At 36.8% G+C, this 14,552-nt stretch overlaps 1 protein-coding gene across 1 annotated transcript in view; it reads left to right on the top strand.

The window, feature by feature from the left end:
- Positions 1 to 2,997, top strand: part of slc27a6 (solute carrier family 27 member 6) — an 89,130-nt gene extending 86,133 nt beyond the window's left edge. Inside the window, exon 10 of the mRNA XM_039759485.1 lies at positions 908 to 2,997. Within this exon, the coding sequence (XP_039615419.1) occupies positions 908 to 1,084 (177 nt within the window). The 3' untranslated portion in view covers positions 1,085 to 2,997. The remainder of the gene's footprint in view (positions 1 to 907) is intronic.
- Positions 2,998 to 14,552: the final 11,555 nt, after the last annotated feature.

Genomic DNA, 14,552 nt, shown 5'->3' with positions numbered 1-14,552 from the left:
TTTCAAGCAGTAATAGCCATTAGCAAGACTTGTGATGTCTTGACTGTATTTTTACTTAAATTTAATGGCATCTTGATAAAAAAAATATTATCAATTTCCATCAAAAATGTTAAAATTTCTGGAATGTCTAAATGTTTTACTGGTACTGTATATACATAAATTACATAAAATTGCTGATTGCAAGGGTTTGTTTTATCTTTACAACAACCGCATATTTAATTATCTGTAGAATTTATTGTCTGAAATGTAACCATAGTGGGATAGTGATAGATTATATAAACTAACCAGCTTGCACTGAAGGAAAGAATAGGTTTAGTCAATTTATTACACTCTCTATGAAAAGAATCACATGTAGGACCTACAAATAATAATTTAAAAACTGATTGATTTTGACTCAAGAAGTTAGTTTACTCACTGAAATTACATTTAAAGTATAATTTGCACGTTTAGTAAAATAAGATATTTAGTTTGGGGGAAAAAAATATTTCTTCCATGTGTGCACTAAATTGAATTAAACATTGACTAGGAATATAAATACATCTGAGAACATTTAGTTTCATGATATTCTTTTAAACAATTTAGAAGAAATGTTAAATTTTGCTTTTAATTAAGTTTCCTTAAAGTCTGCTTTGTTTCAGAGTAATTGCATTTTTATATAATTTTCTTTAGAGTAACACTGAATACATTGTGCTTGTATAGCCTACAATCACTTAATTTAAAGGGAGCAAAGTGTGTGTATGTGTATGTATGTGTACCTGTATATATATATATATTACACTTATACATACACAAACATACGCTTACACACATCTGTCTGTCTATATCTAGAAAGAGAAAGAGAGAACACTCATTTATTAATAGGTTACATTCTTCTTCTTTCCAGTAATACTTTTTAATGCCTTTGCAGGAATCAATGGAAGTAACTGGAACCCTGAAGCAAAAGAAGTTTCAATTAGTGAAGAGTGGATTCAATCCCTCGACTATAAGTGATCCATTGTATTTTCTGGATGACACACAGGCATGTTATGTGCCTATGACAAAAGACATTTTTGACAGTATTATTACTAGTCAAAGAAAGTTATAGTGGACTTGCTTTTAACAGAAAAATTGTATGCCTTGGTAAAGCATTCATTGTGTTTGTACAGTAAGAAATACTGTTACTTGGAGAGGATGCATAATGTTATATTGTTTAGATGTGAAGAAACTTAAACAATTGAGTGATGTTAATAATTAATAAGAGCTTCTTTGGAGCTCTACATAAGGTACAGGTTTATTATTAAGGTTCTTGCAAAGCAGACAGCACAATGAGTGGAGTAACCTTAAACTGCCAAAAATGTGGCTGATTAGATTTCTCTGTCCACCTTGTGTCTGATAGAACGACTTGGCTTACTGCAGTCTAATTTGCATCTCCTTGAATTTTGCATCCTTAATTTGAACTCCATCTGTATAGTGAAATGTCATCTTGCCTTTTCTGATAGAAAACAATTCATTCATACAGTATATACTGTAGTAGTTGCAAGTCGTCTGCAATATTTGCATCAATCAATTGTTTAATGTTGCTGTTAAGCTTTTTCTGAATTGAACTTGTGTCAAGATGAAGTTTAACTACATCCTTTTAGAATTCTTAGCTATAACTAGAATGAAAAATCTCTTTCAATCGAGATCAGGTCACAACACTTTTGGTGTGACTCTGTGTTCTATTGTTTGTAATTTGTTTTCTAGACATTTTCTGGTCAGTTCTGAACAGATACATTTTATCTTTTTGTTTCATATTTTATTGTACATTTAAATCAGAAAAAAATATTTTAACCTTTGTGCTTAGTGGGTGAGTGAAGCAGTGTTAACCCACAGGCACTAATTTTCATTTTTATTGATTCTGGGATGTATTTAACATAGTTAAAAGTAGAAAACTAGTCCGGTGAAAATAGAACTACTCATTTGGGGCCAGGTTATACTGTGGAACTGATGAAACATGATGAAGCACATGATTAAACAACGGAATTACAGTTTTATTTAGCAACTATCATATCATCACAAATTACTCTTTAGCTCCTGAATTGTAGCTCATTATGGTAGATAGTACTTTATTTAGCTAAGGGGAAATTCACACACTTCATCAACATAAAACAAAGTTCATGTAAGTCATACTGCAAAAAAAAAAACCAGTAAAAATCAAATACAAAACAATACATGAGTGTAAGATCTAAGACTATAGGCACAGTATACCTGCTGTACATTTATTGAATTGTTTCGCTAAAGAAATACTGTCTTTGGGCCAGCATTCCCATTATATATCTGGAAAAAGTGATCCCAAACGTGATGGGTGGAGGCATTCTAGAGTGTGATGGCTAAAGGCAAAATCCTCAGGAGTGTCTCTTCAATATAAAATCTAATAATGCTGATCTAATGAGCATACAAAAGTTTTCCATGTAAACCATATACAGTAGTTACCCTTAGTGGAGTCTGTGATTTTTATTGCATCTTTCAGTAATGAGATGTCAGAGCAACACAATAATCTTTAAAATATTTTGAATCGACTAGCTGCATGTTTATGTATTTTAATTTGCTAGAAAATGATTAAAAAATACTTGATTTTAAGTAGACAAGTGTTGGCCACATAGCAGTAGAATACAGCATACAGCATAGAAGTAAATTTGTGAAAGGTGTAGAGAAGCTCTTTCATGAATGTACAGATGTTCCTTATGCTGAAATGCAGTATTTACAATATATCATCTTACTCTGTCATTCCATTTTCACTGCTATAACTTATCTGTTAATTACAATATCTTCTGAGAGTATTACATCAGTGATAAAAAAGTATAAATTGTTTACTAATTTAAAGTATTATGCGCCATAGAGAAAAACAAAACTAGATTGCAAAAAGAGATTATGCATAAAGCAGTTTACTCACCAGGTAATGCACATTGTGACAGATAGGGGGCACTGTCGTCCCCTTGAACCCTCAGGTCATACGCCAGACACCAGATAAAAGTCCCAATATTTATTTTCAGACAATAATAATGTGCACAAAGCACCCTCCACTCCACAATACTCATACAATAACAAATCAATACAATAATCAATAAATCCTCCACTCTCCCAGACGCATTGTCACCCTGCCACCCAATTCAGCTCAGCCGTCTGGGATTTCCCAGAGTCCTTTATAGTCCTTGACCCGGAAGTGTTTCTAAACCCTCAGTCCATGTGACTCCCCAGCACCTCCGGGTCAGATCAAAAGCTCTTCTTTTCATCCCGGAAGTACGTCATTTCCTCTGTCACTGTGACCAGGACGTACTTCCGGGTTATAGGGCACATAAAAGTCTCTGAGCCGCTCTGCAGCGTTCCCTTGCGGCCCCCATGGTATCCAGCAGGGCTGTGAAGGAAAACTCCAATATCCATGACGCCCTGCTGGAATTTGGGGCACCTCCATGCTGCCGGAAGGGCTCCATCTAGCAGCGTGGGGGTATTGGCCCGGGATGAACTGCTGGCCATATCTCACAAAGTAAACGCATGCCGTGCTATCAATGCCAGAATGTATTTGCTTTTCTGTTTCAGCATTAGTAGTCTTATATTAAAGGGTACTGTTTATGTGCTCAAATTTCAGTCAAAAATAATGTATTCAATGTACTATTAACTGATACATTAAGGATTTAAAAAATGATGTGTTTTATTCATGTATTAATTCATTTAAGGTTTCTTACTGTTAAAGAAATCTATGACATTATATGCATATTAACCTAAAGTCTCAGGGATTGCAAATTTAATATGTTAGCTTTATGACTTTCAGTCACACAGACTGATATTTTCAATTCAGGTTCTCTTAATTCAGGAAGGATTTTGATAAAACAAATATTAATTTGGTGTCTTACGTGTAATTTTTTGCACATTCCAGATATACAACTTCCCCCAATTTCTGCAACCATTTAATTTAACATATTTGGCAGTTAAAATGGAAAACAAATCTAGTATAATTGTTATATTTAAGGGATACATGTCAGTTTAGGTACTGCAGAAATGCAGGTATTACTCATTAACTCTTGTGTAACAAGACCTTAACAGAGGCTCTTCTTTTGGTCTTCATAACATTTATAAAACATCAGCAAATGGGTTATTCACCTCTGTGCAGTGTGGAGTACTGACATGATGGTAAGATTACTTGTTAATATGAAAGATTCACAGGTCTTATACTAAATATGTAGTATCAAGAGAATTGTGTCTCAGTAAAGCCACCTCAGACCATGCCAAAGTGAAGTTTTGTTAGTCGGTCACATTGCAGAGATGAAGAAACTCTTCACTGAGGACTTGTAAGTGTTATGAAGACCCAAAGAAGCCCAACACTAAAGTGATGCCGGTCTATGAATACATGACTTCATATACACCAGATTTAGTTTTTTTGTTTTAATTTGTGCACTTCTAAGGGTGATTTAAAATGCTCATATTGTATGTAGTTCCTAAATAGTGTCATAGTTACAAAGAATCAGTGATTACAATATCAAGTGTAATTCCTGCATCTTAGTCCTGCAGGGGATCTGTACTAACAATTAGTCTGAGCTGTGCTTGATCATTGAAGACTACTTGCTTTTTTTATAAGATATTATGGTACAAATATTAGGTCAGTATTAAGCAAACAGGCTAAACAACACATCTACCTCTGTGAACCTCTGTGATGACAAAATAATAATAAGCAATATTTTTTAAATGTGTACATTTTCCATATGCCCTCAGACTACAAACACAGTACATAAAGTAGAATAATTAAGCAAACAGTCCAGTTCAAAGCAGACAACTGTTATGATTCCCCAAGGAGGAAGACCCAGTCTAGGACAGAGAAAACTAATAAAGAAAAATTAAGCCTGGATCTCAACATGGAAACCAGCTTAAGAACAAACTGTGTCTTATTAAGGGACAGTTTATAGTGAAAACCTGCAGCCCTCCAAAAAAGGAATTGCAAACTGTACAATGTGGTTAATATTGTAGGGTCCTCACATCAGACTTTCTTGTTGCTCAGAAAGTACATTCTTTCATGCACACTGAACATTGCATATATCTTCAATATGTGTACCAAATATTTCTGCAAAGAAGAGTTTGTATTACTGTTTTTAATTATTTTAAATCTATCAGTCAGATCTTTAAGTAGTTTTTAAATTATATATAACATCTTTAACTTACAAAACCATTTTATGACTTGAAAATATTACAGCAGTAAAGAGATAAATCATATCTTAATTATGATCGATTTTTTTTGCATATTTACTGCATACCATAATTAATATGTTAACAAATTAACATGCAGACATACTCAGATTTGAGTGTTTTATAACATGGTTTAGTGAACACGTCGGTATAAAGAAAAGTAGCACGAGGTTTGTAATTTAATATCAAAAATTAAAATAAAGGCAAAACAATCTAGTCACAATTTCCAGAAGGATTTCTGCCTACATGATTCACCAATAAAGCATTTTTTTAAATTACAATTCATCATTTAGTTTTTGACCATGGAGAGTCAAAACTTCTTAGCTCTTTTATTTGTTCATGCTGATTCTGTGTACAGCATTGTAAGTGACACAAACCCTTGAGCTGCTCTTGGGTTCTTACTCCCATTTGTTTTGCTGGTAAATGTATCTCCCTGCTGCTCCACTGAAGCCCATGCTCTTGTAAAATAAATAAATAAATGCATAAATAAATGTAAAAGAATGTAAGGGCTTATGTTGGACAGTCTATTGTTCTCCCAGTGTTTGACCAAAATCGTACTACTTTGCGACTTTGACTTACCAATATTATTACACTGACAGGATTAGGTCTTAGTACGCCCAGAAATCAGAACAAAACATTGTGACAGTATGGAAAATGCAAATAAAAATATGTATAGTGATTCTTAAAAGTACTTTGACTTTTATTTAATTGCAGACAATATGAACCCAAGATATTTCTTGGTTTGTCTGGTCAACTTCATTTTACTGTATTTGTTAATATACATCCATTCCTGCAGTTCAGGCCTGCAACACATTCCAAAAACAGTTGGGATGGTGGCCAGTAATAAGGTGAAATAATTAAATAACGGTGTGATTTCAAGCAGGTGATATCAACAGATGATTGTCGTCATGATTTGGTGTCCACGAATGGCTGAGTCTTTGAAGAGCAAAGATAGGCCGAGGATCTCCAGTTTGTCAGCAAATGTTTGAGAAAATTCTTGAAAAGTTTAAAAACTATGTTCCTAAAAGAAAGATTGGAAGGGATTTGCATATTTCTCCCTCTGCAGTGCATAATATCATTAAATGACTCAAGGAATCGGGAGGAATTTCAGTGTATTAAGGGCAAAGGCACAAGCCTAAGCTCAACATTCGTGATCTCCGATCCCTCAGACGTCATTGTGTCAAGAACCTTCACTCATTGATGGCTGATATCACCACATGGGCCAGGCCTGATTACTTTAGCAATTCTTTTTTCAAGCGCTACAGTATGGAATTATATTCACAAATGCCACTTTAAACTTTACTGTGCAATAAAAGAAGCCTTATGTTAACCATGTCCAGAAGCACCGTCAACTTCTCTGAGCTCAGAGGCATCTGTGATGGACCACCACACAGTAGAAATGTGTACTGTGATCAGATGAATCAGTATTCCAGATCTCAAAACCACATTGTCTACACATGACGCAGGCAAAGCTGCGGAAGAGCAGGGTCCGGGTACTGGACTGGCCTGCCTGCAGTCCTCACCTGTTCCCAGTAGAGAACAACAATGACTCCATACCGTTGCACACGTGTTTGCAGGAAGAATGGAACAACAGAACACCTGAAACGCTTCATCACTTGGTATTCTCAGCGCCAAAACGTCTTTTAAGTGTTGTGGGAAGGAAGGGTGACATTACAAAGCTGAACGCTTTACTGTGTGCTGCAGGCCTGAAATGTAGGAATGGAGGAAATGGAGTTGAGCTGACAAAACATGAAATGTCTTGGGTTCATACTGTCTGCAATGAAATAAAAGTCAAAGTACATTTAAGAATCAATGCATTTTTTTTCTTATTTGCATTTTCCATACCGTCCCAACATTTTCTGAGCTGGGGTTGTAGATTAGCCTAAAATTAAATGCCTTGAGTAAAGGTAAATACCATTTACTGGCTGTGAAGCTCAATTTTAGCAGTAGTATGTCTATTGTCTTTAGAAAGGCAAAGCTTATGTAAATCACAAAAGGTGGATGAAGATTAATTTTACATTGCCTTATTTAAGCATATGTTGTTTAAATGTCTTTAGTTGCAGTGCTTAGTTGACGTCATATTCCAGAGTTTCTATTTGGATATTTTAATAGTTTAAGGACTGCAGAGTACGCGAGTCACTTTTTTTTGTATTATTTTAGAGATCAGTGGCTTCTTTGTGTCCTTGTGTATGGCAAGTCACCTTAATTAGACCTTTCAGAATCTTACCGGTGCAATTTTTAATTCTGCTGCTAAAATATTGCTGAAAGTACAGGTAAGAGTTGACTGAACTATTGTATATTACTTGTGACATAACTTGTTTTCATTAATTGTAGATGGTAGAAAAATTAAAGTCAATTTGGAAACATTTAGTTTTTGTGACTTCAGGAAATGTTTTACTAATGTCTTAAAATCAGTTACATTTAAATAAGTTTGTGTCTTTTGTTTGTTAGTACAAGCAAACTGAACATAACACTAAAACTAGCTAGAAGAGAGTTAACTGTGAAAATTGCCTCATCAAGCATTGTCTTTTTTTTAGTCATGACTATGGAAACAAGCAGTCACTTTTAAACTACTTAATAGTGCCTTCACTTTGCCAAGTATTGTTTATCAGTAACACTTTTTCACCTTATAACATTCTGCAGACATCAGCACATGAACTATGTTACTATGCTACTGCTAAATCATTTTACCAATGACCTTTTGGAATGTTATACTGGAAGATGGACCAAGAGCTGAGAAGCTCAAAATGTTAATGCTCTCATGCGTTCTGCTGTCCCTCTGCTCTTTTTCCAGTGGAACTGCTCAATAATGGAATGATTCACTTGACAAATTAACTTACTGTGAAAATGGACAGAATTTATTTGGGTCATGTAGGGTGATGTGACTGTAAAACAGCAGAAACTGCATTCAGTGGGTTGATTTATTCTGTAAGTCATATTATGAATGTTAAGCTACTGAAGACGTAAAGCCAAAGAGAAAAAGAGGGGAATATAGCAGCTCTGAATTAACTGACTATACTTGTTATAATTAATTGTGTCTCTGATTATTATCTGTCGTATATGTTGTTATTAATGATTACCAGTTGTAATAAAAAAATCAGAGCATGAATGATATCTGGCAGATATTTAATTTGATAAATAAAAATCAAAACTTGCTGGAACAAGTTTAATTCATTGTGACTTCTCACTTAAAGCATACACATCTTGAAATACATTTGCTTGTACAGCATGTAGAAATGTAGGAATAGAAACATCCTTCCCTTGAGTAGTTATTTATAGTGGATTCATCAATTTGGTGAACCTCATGACAGATTTATGCTGTACTGAATTCTAATAGAAGACAAAAATGCATATTTAATGTGATTTGTTGGTGTCTGAGACTTCTGTAGAACAATGATCTTCAATTAATTGTAGGAGACTTACCTGACAAAAATGTGTTGTGTAATTTATATAATATAATGTATAAGCACTGCAACCCCAGGTTGCCACTCTATCTTCTCGTTCTCATTTTAATGCAGAACTGATGCAGAAGCTGACAGCACATTCCTGAGATGTCGGAATGGGGGCTTGTGCTATTTGGGAAATGGGCACAGCATCATTTGACAAATAGTCTATTTCTAGCACAGGCCAACCTTGCAAAGGTTACCAGACTGCAAGTAAAATGTTAAATCTGTACCTTCTTCACAAGTAAGCCAAAGAAAGCACTACACACCCACTAGTTAAGTAAATGTAAAAGCAGGGTACCTCATCAGCCTACTGTTGCAGCAGCTCGTAAAGCATTGTTTCATGTACTGGTTTTAACAGTCTTCCATCTTAGGGCACTTAACAGTCCACGGGTGTAATTGCAAAACAACGTTTCCTCACCTGATAGCCAATCTAGTTTACTGTCCATGTCAAGTGGCTGCTCAGAATTAATTCTCTTCTATGCCAAAGCAACTGGTATATATGCCTGCATCTACTGTCAGTTGACTCCTGCATTTGCCAAGCTTTGCACTCCCAGCTTGCAGTGTACCTCAAAAGTAGTCATCTATAAAGTGTATTTCCTGTCTATGTTATGAAATCTTTATGATAATCTAGATGCCAACTCTTGGAGGTCTCCATTTTGAGCAGAGAATCTATCAACTCTTCATTAACCAGCACTTCCACCATACAAGTATCAGGGCTACTATAACTTTTAGCAGTTGAAGTAAAAACCTCTTCATCATAGTTACAGTGGTGTGAAAAACTATTTGCCCCCTTCCTGATTTCTTATTCTTTTGCATGTTTGTCACACAAAATGTTTCTGATCATCAAACACATTTAACCATTAGTCGAATATAACACAAGTAAACACAAAATGCAGTTTTTAAATGATGGTTTTTATTATTTAGGGAGAAAAAAAATCCAAACCTACATGGCCCTGTGTGAAAAAGTAATTGCCCCCTTGTTAAAAATCACCTAACTGTGGTGTATCACACCTGAGTTCAATTTCCTGATTACTGCCACACCTGTTTCAATCAAGAAATCACTTAAATAGGAGCTGCCTGACACAGAGAAGTAGACCAAAAGCACCTCAAAAGCTAGACATCATGCCAAGATCCAAAGAAATTCAGGAACAAATGAGAACAGAAGTAATTGAGATCTATCAGTCTGGTAAAGGTTATAAAGCCATTTCTAAAGCTTTGGGATTCCAGCGAACCACAGTGAGAGCCATTATCCACAAATGGCAAAAACATGGAACAGTGGTGAACCTTCCCAGGAGTGGCCGGCCGACCAAAATTACCCCAAGAGCGCAGAGACGACTCATCCGAGAGGTCACAAAGACCCCAGGACAACGTCTAAAGAACTGCAGGCCTCACTTGCCTCAATTAAGGTCAGTGTTCACAACTCCACCATAAGAAAGAGACTGGGCAAAAACGGCCTGCTTGGCAGATTTCCTAGACGCAAACCACTGTTAAGGAAAAAGAACATTAGGGCTTGTCTCAATTTTGCTAAGAAACATCTCAATGCCAAGACTTTTGGGAAAATACCTTGTGGACTGATGAGACAAGTTGAACTTTTTGGAAGGCAAATGTCCCGTTACATCTGGCGTAAAAGGAACACAGCATTTCAGAAAAAGAACATCATACCAACAGTAAATATGGTGGTGGTAGTGTGATGGTCTGGGGTTGTTTTGCTGCTTCAGGACCTGGAAGGCTTGCTGTGATAAATGGAACCATGAATTCTACTGTCTACCAAAAAATCCTGAAGGAGAATGTCCGGCCATCTGTTCGTCAACTCAAGCTGAAGCGATCTTGGGTGCTGCAACAGGACAATGACCCAAAACACACCAGCAAATCCACCTCTGAATGGCTGAAGAAAAACAAAATGAAGACTTTCGAGTGGCCTAGTCAAAGTCCTGACCTGAATCCAATTGAGATGCTATGGCATGACCTTAAAAAGGCGGTTCATGCTAGAAAACCCTCAAATAAAGCTGAATTATAACAATTCTGCAAAGATGAGTGGGCCAAAATTCCTCCAGAGCGCTGTAAGAGACTCATTGCAAGTTATCGCAAACGCTTGATTGAAGTTATTGCTGCTAAGGGTGGCCAAACCAGTTATTAGGTTCAGGGGGCAATTACTTTTTCACACAGGGCCATGTAGGTTTGGATTTTTTTTCTCCATAAATAATAAAAACCATCATTTAAAAACTGAATTTTGTGTTTACTTGTGTTATATTTGACTAATGGTTAAATGTGTTTGATGATCAGAAACATTTTGTGTGACAAACATGCAAAAGAATAAGAAATCATTAAGGGGGCAAATAGTTTTTCACACCACTATATGTACATTGATTGTACTGAACTGGCAACTGGTAAAAAAGGCAATGAAGTCCACTTCCAGTGACGGTGAACCAATCTAAGAGGGTAAGTCAATAATTAAGTGCACTTGTGTGATAATTTTGCTTGGGGTGGGTGTACAGCTTTCCTGTGCACATGTGGAGACATGGGGTTTCTGTGGTCACAATGGTAAAGTTTGAACTTGATCATCCTGTTTTCTCTGTTTGTTTTCTAGCCATCCCACTTTCTCTTTGCACCAAAGAAGAGCGGCGAGCCCTGATCTGCTGTTTAAGGACTGAAGTCCTTGTCGGTACACAGCTGCTACTAAAGCACTGTCTCCATACTTTGCCAAAAATCTTGTATGGATGTCGGTCCCTGGTAAGCTTTCAACCCAAAAATTGGATTACTGCTCTTCTTTTGTACAAATGTTGTGCACAATATAAAGCAGGTTTAATAAGCAGGTAAGCGGTGGTGACTGATGGCTAACCACATACCCCACTGTTCTTGTTTCTGTGGACCACTAATAGTTTATGTGAGTGACAACTGCTGTCTGTAAGAGCTTATACAGATATGATGGATTTAATTCCAATTTGTGAAATCTAAGGATTTTGTTCCTGCCGACACTGAATTCACATCTCTGCTGAATCGGGTAAGTATATTGTGGATATATTTTCCTTTTTAATTGCTGCTTGCTTAGATGGTAATAGGACATACCGTATGATTCTGTTATTGTCTGTATAGCTGAACAGCGACAAATGCAGAGTTATTCCAACTTGTTAAAAAATTATGCCAGATATTTTTACCGAAAGGACTCATCATCCGTTATCTCATAAAGTTTGCTTGACCTTTTATTTTCTGGCCTAGTGAACCTATGAAAGACATGTATTATGAATTTTTTTTTGTATTTTTAGGTACTTCATCTGGGGAAGTGTACATCTCTGTCATAACACAATTTTTCTTGTTATTCAAGCAAATGTTAAAAAATAGTCTAAATATTGGCACCTTTGTACAGTAAATGTTCTTGTTAAAGTGCATTCCTCTTGTGCTTTTTCCTTTTATGAATCTTTTAGTGTCACATTGTATAAACAACTAACCCTTTATCTTTCAAGGCACATTAGCAGGTTAGTATATTGTAGATTAATATTTTTGTATTACAGATGTAAAAGCAAGTAGAGAGAACACATCTGCCCAGGGCCGCTCCTGATGGCCTGGTGCCTGAACTGGAGGGTTTTGTTAGAGATCCCTCTGTTTCCTAGTAGGTAGAGACTGGGTCTACTATTTAGTGTTGGATACCACAAAAAGCACCATATACTGTATCTGGGTGACAGGTGGATTGATGCTGTAAGTAAGATAAGGTTTGTAGCATACTGTATTTTGGGAAAGGGCAACTGGCAGCAACCACTCAGGCACCTGTCTTGTTTTTGTGACATTAGTAACTCGCCTTTTGTATAATAATAATAATTAGTATATGAGTATGTGAACATCTCACTAGCAAAAGGTTTGTTTTGTTTATCAAACACCTTTCTGCCACGCCAAGCCAAAAAATGTATGTATGGCTCAAAATAATCACATGGAATATTTCAGGTAATTACACTAAGATAGGAACACAACTAGATTTGCTAAACAAGTGTTACAACATTTCTCAACTCTTTGCTTTCATATACATTAATTTATTTAGTAGAGTACATGTAGTTTACTAAACACATGTGCATGAAGACAAAATACCAGGAAAACCTGCTAGTCTTACTTACATCATTATATCTCATATCATGAAGACCTTTGAAAAGCTGGTCATGGACTACATGGACTACAGACCACCTGGACCCCCTGCAGTTTGCTTGTCAGGCCAAGGTTGAAGTGGAGGATGCATTATCTATACATGTACTTGGGGGGTCCACCTTAATGGCAGGTTGGACTGCTTTCGGAACACAGAGGAATGATAGAAGAAATGACAGAGCAGGCTCTTTTTCCTTAGTAGGCTGTGTTTCTTTAATTTGGGACACAACATCCTTCATATCATCTGTAACTATGCGATGGCCAGTGTGACTTTCTGTGCTGGTGGTGTGTTTGGCTGATAACATCACTGCAAGAGTGGCCCACCAAATTAATAAGCTAATTACGGGGGCAGGCTCAGTTATGGGATGCATTCTGAACCCCCTGGAAGTCGTGGCAAAGGAGGGAATTAAGACAAAACTGAGTGCCATTATGAACAATGCTGCACATCCTCTAACACACCCACACTGGAGACTTTGAGCCAACAAATCATTCAGCAAAAGTGTGTCAAGAAATGTTATGGGGACTCCTTTATACCAACAACAATACTTCTGTGCAGTGCCTCACTGGGACTGGAACTGTGACAGCCAAGTTAGAACTTTTCTTTCTTTTGAAATTTATTGCTTTATAGTCATTGCAGTGTGTCTCGCGCCAAAGTTGTGTGCATATTTATTTTACTTATTTAGTGCATATTTTTTCTTTAAAGAGCTTCTGTAAAAAAAGGCAAATTTCCCCTTGGGGACAAATAAAGTTCTATCTATTGAAGCTTCAGTTAATGTTCCAGTCAAACACCAGACTGGAGAAGAATGTGATCTCAGTGGTTTCAATGGAGGCATGCTAGTTAGTGCCAGATGGACTGTGTTGTGGATTTCTGTAATTGGTTTCACACACAACAGTCTCTGCACTGAATGGTGAAAAAATCTAGAAAAACATGAGTGAGCGGTAGGCAGTTCTGCACAAGAAAACGTCTTGTTGACTGAGTTCAGTGAAAAATGGCCAGGCTGGTTCGGTTTGACAGAAAGGCTACAGTAACTCAGATAACCTCTCTGTACAACTGTGGAGCAGAAAAACATCACAGAATGTGCAACATGTCGAACTCTGAGGTAGATGGGCTACGGCAGCAAAGAAGACCATATCGGGTTCCACCCCTGTCAACTAAGAACCTGAAGCTGAGGCTGCACTGGGCACAGGATCACTAAAACTGGACAGTTGAAGACTGGAAAAACATAGCCTGGTCTGATGAATCTCAATTTCTGCTGAGGAACAAAGATAGTATGGTCAGAATTTAGCATCAACACCGTGAATTAATGCACCCACCCTGCCTGGGGTCAACAATGCAGACTGGTGGTGATGATCTAATTGTGTGGGGAATGTTTTCTTGGCACATTCTGGCCCCATTAATATCAATCAATTATCGCTTGAATTCCACACCCTATTTGTGCTACGTACATCCCTTCATGTCCACAATTTACCCACCTTCCAATGGCTACTTCCAGCATGACAATGCACCATGTTGAAAATCAAAATTAATCTCAAACTGGTTTCATGAACAAGACAATGAGTTGAGGATTATTCAGTGACCTTCCCAGTCGCCGGACCTGAATCCAATACAACACCTTTGGAATGTGGTAAAATGAAAGATTTGCATTATGAATGTGCAGCTGACAAGTCTGCAGAAACTCTGTGATGCAATCATGTCAACATAGAGCAGGATGTCAAATGGAGTCTGTGCCACAAAGAACTGAGGCTGCTTTGTGTACAAAAAGTAGCCTTTGCCTTGTATGATCA

This window comes from Polypterus senegalus, chromosome 7 (assembly GCF_016835505.1).
Source record: "Polypterus senegalus isolate Bchr_013 chromosome 7, ASM1683550v1, whole genome shotgun sequence".
Taxonomy (NCBI): Eukaryota; Metazoa; Chordata; class Cladistia; order Polypteriformes; family Polypteridae; genus Polypterus; species Polypterus senegalus.
This window is presented reverse-complemented; position numbering and strand designations above follow the sequence as displayed.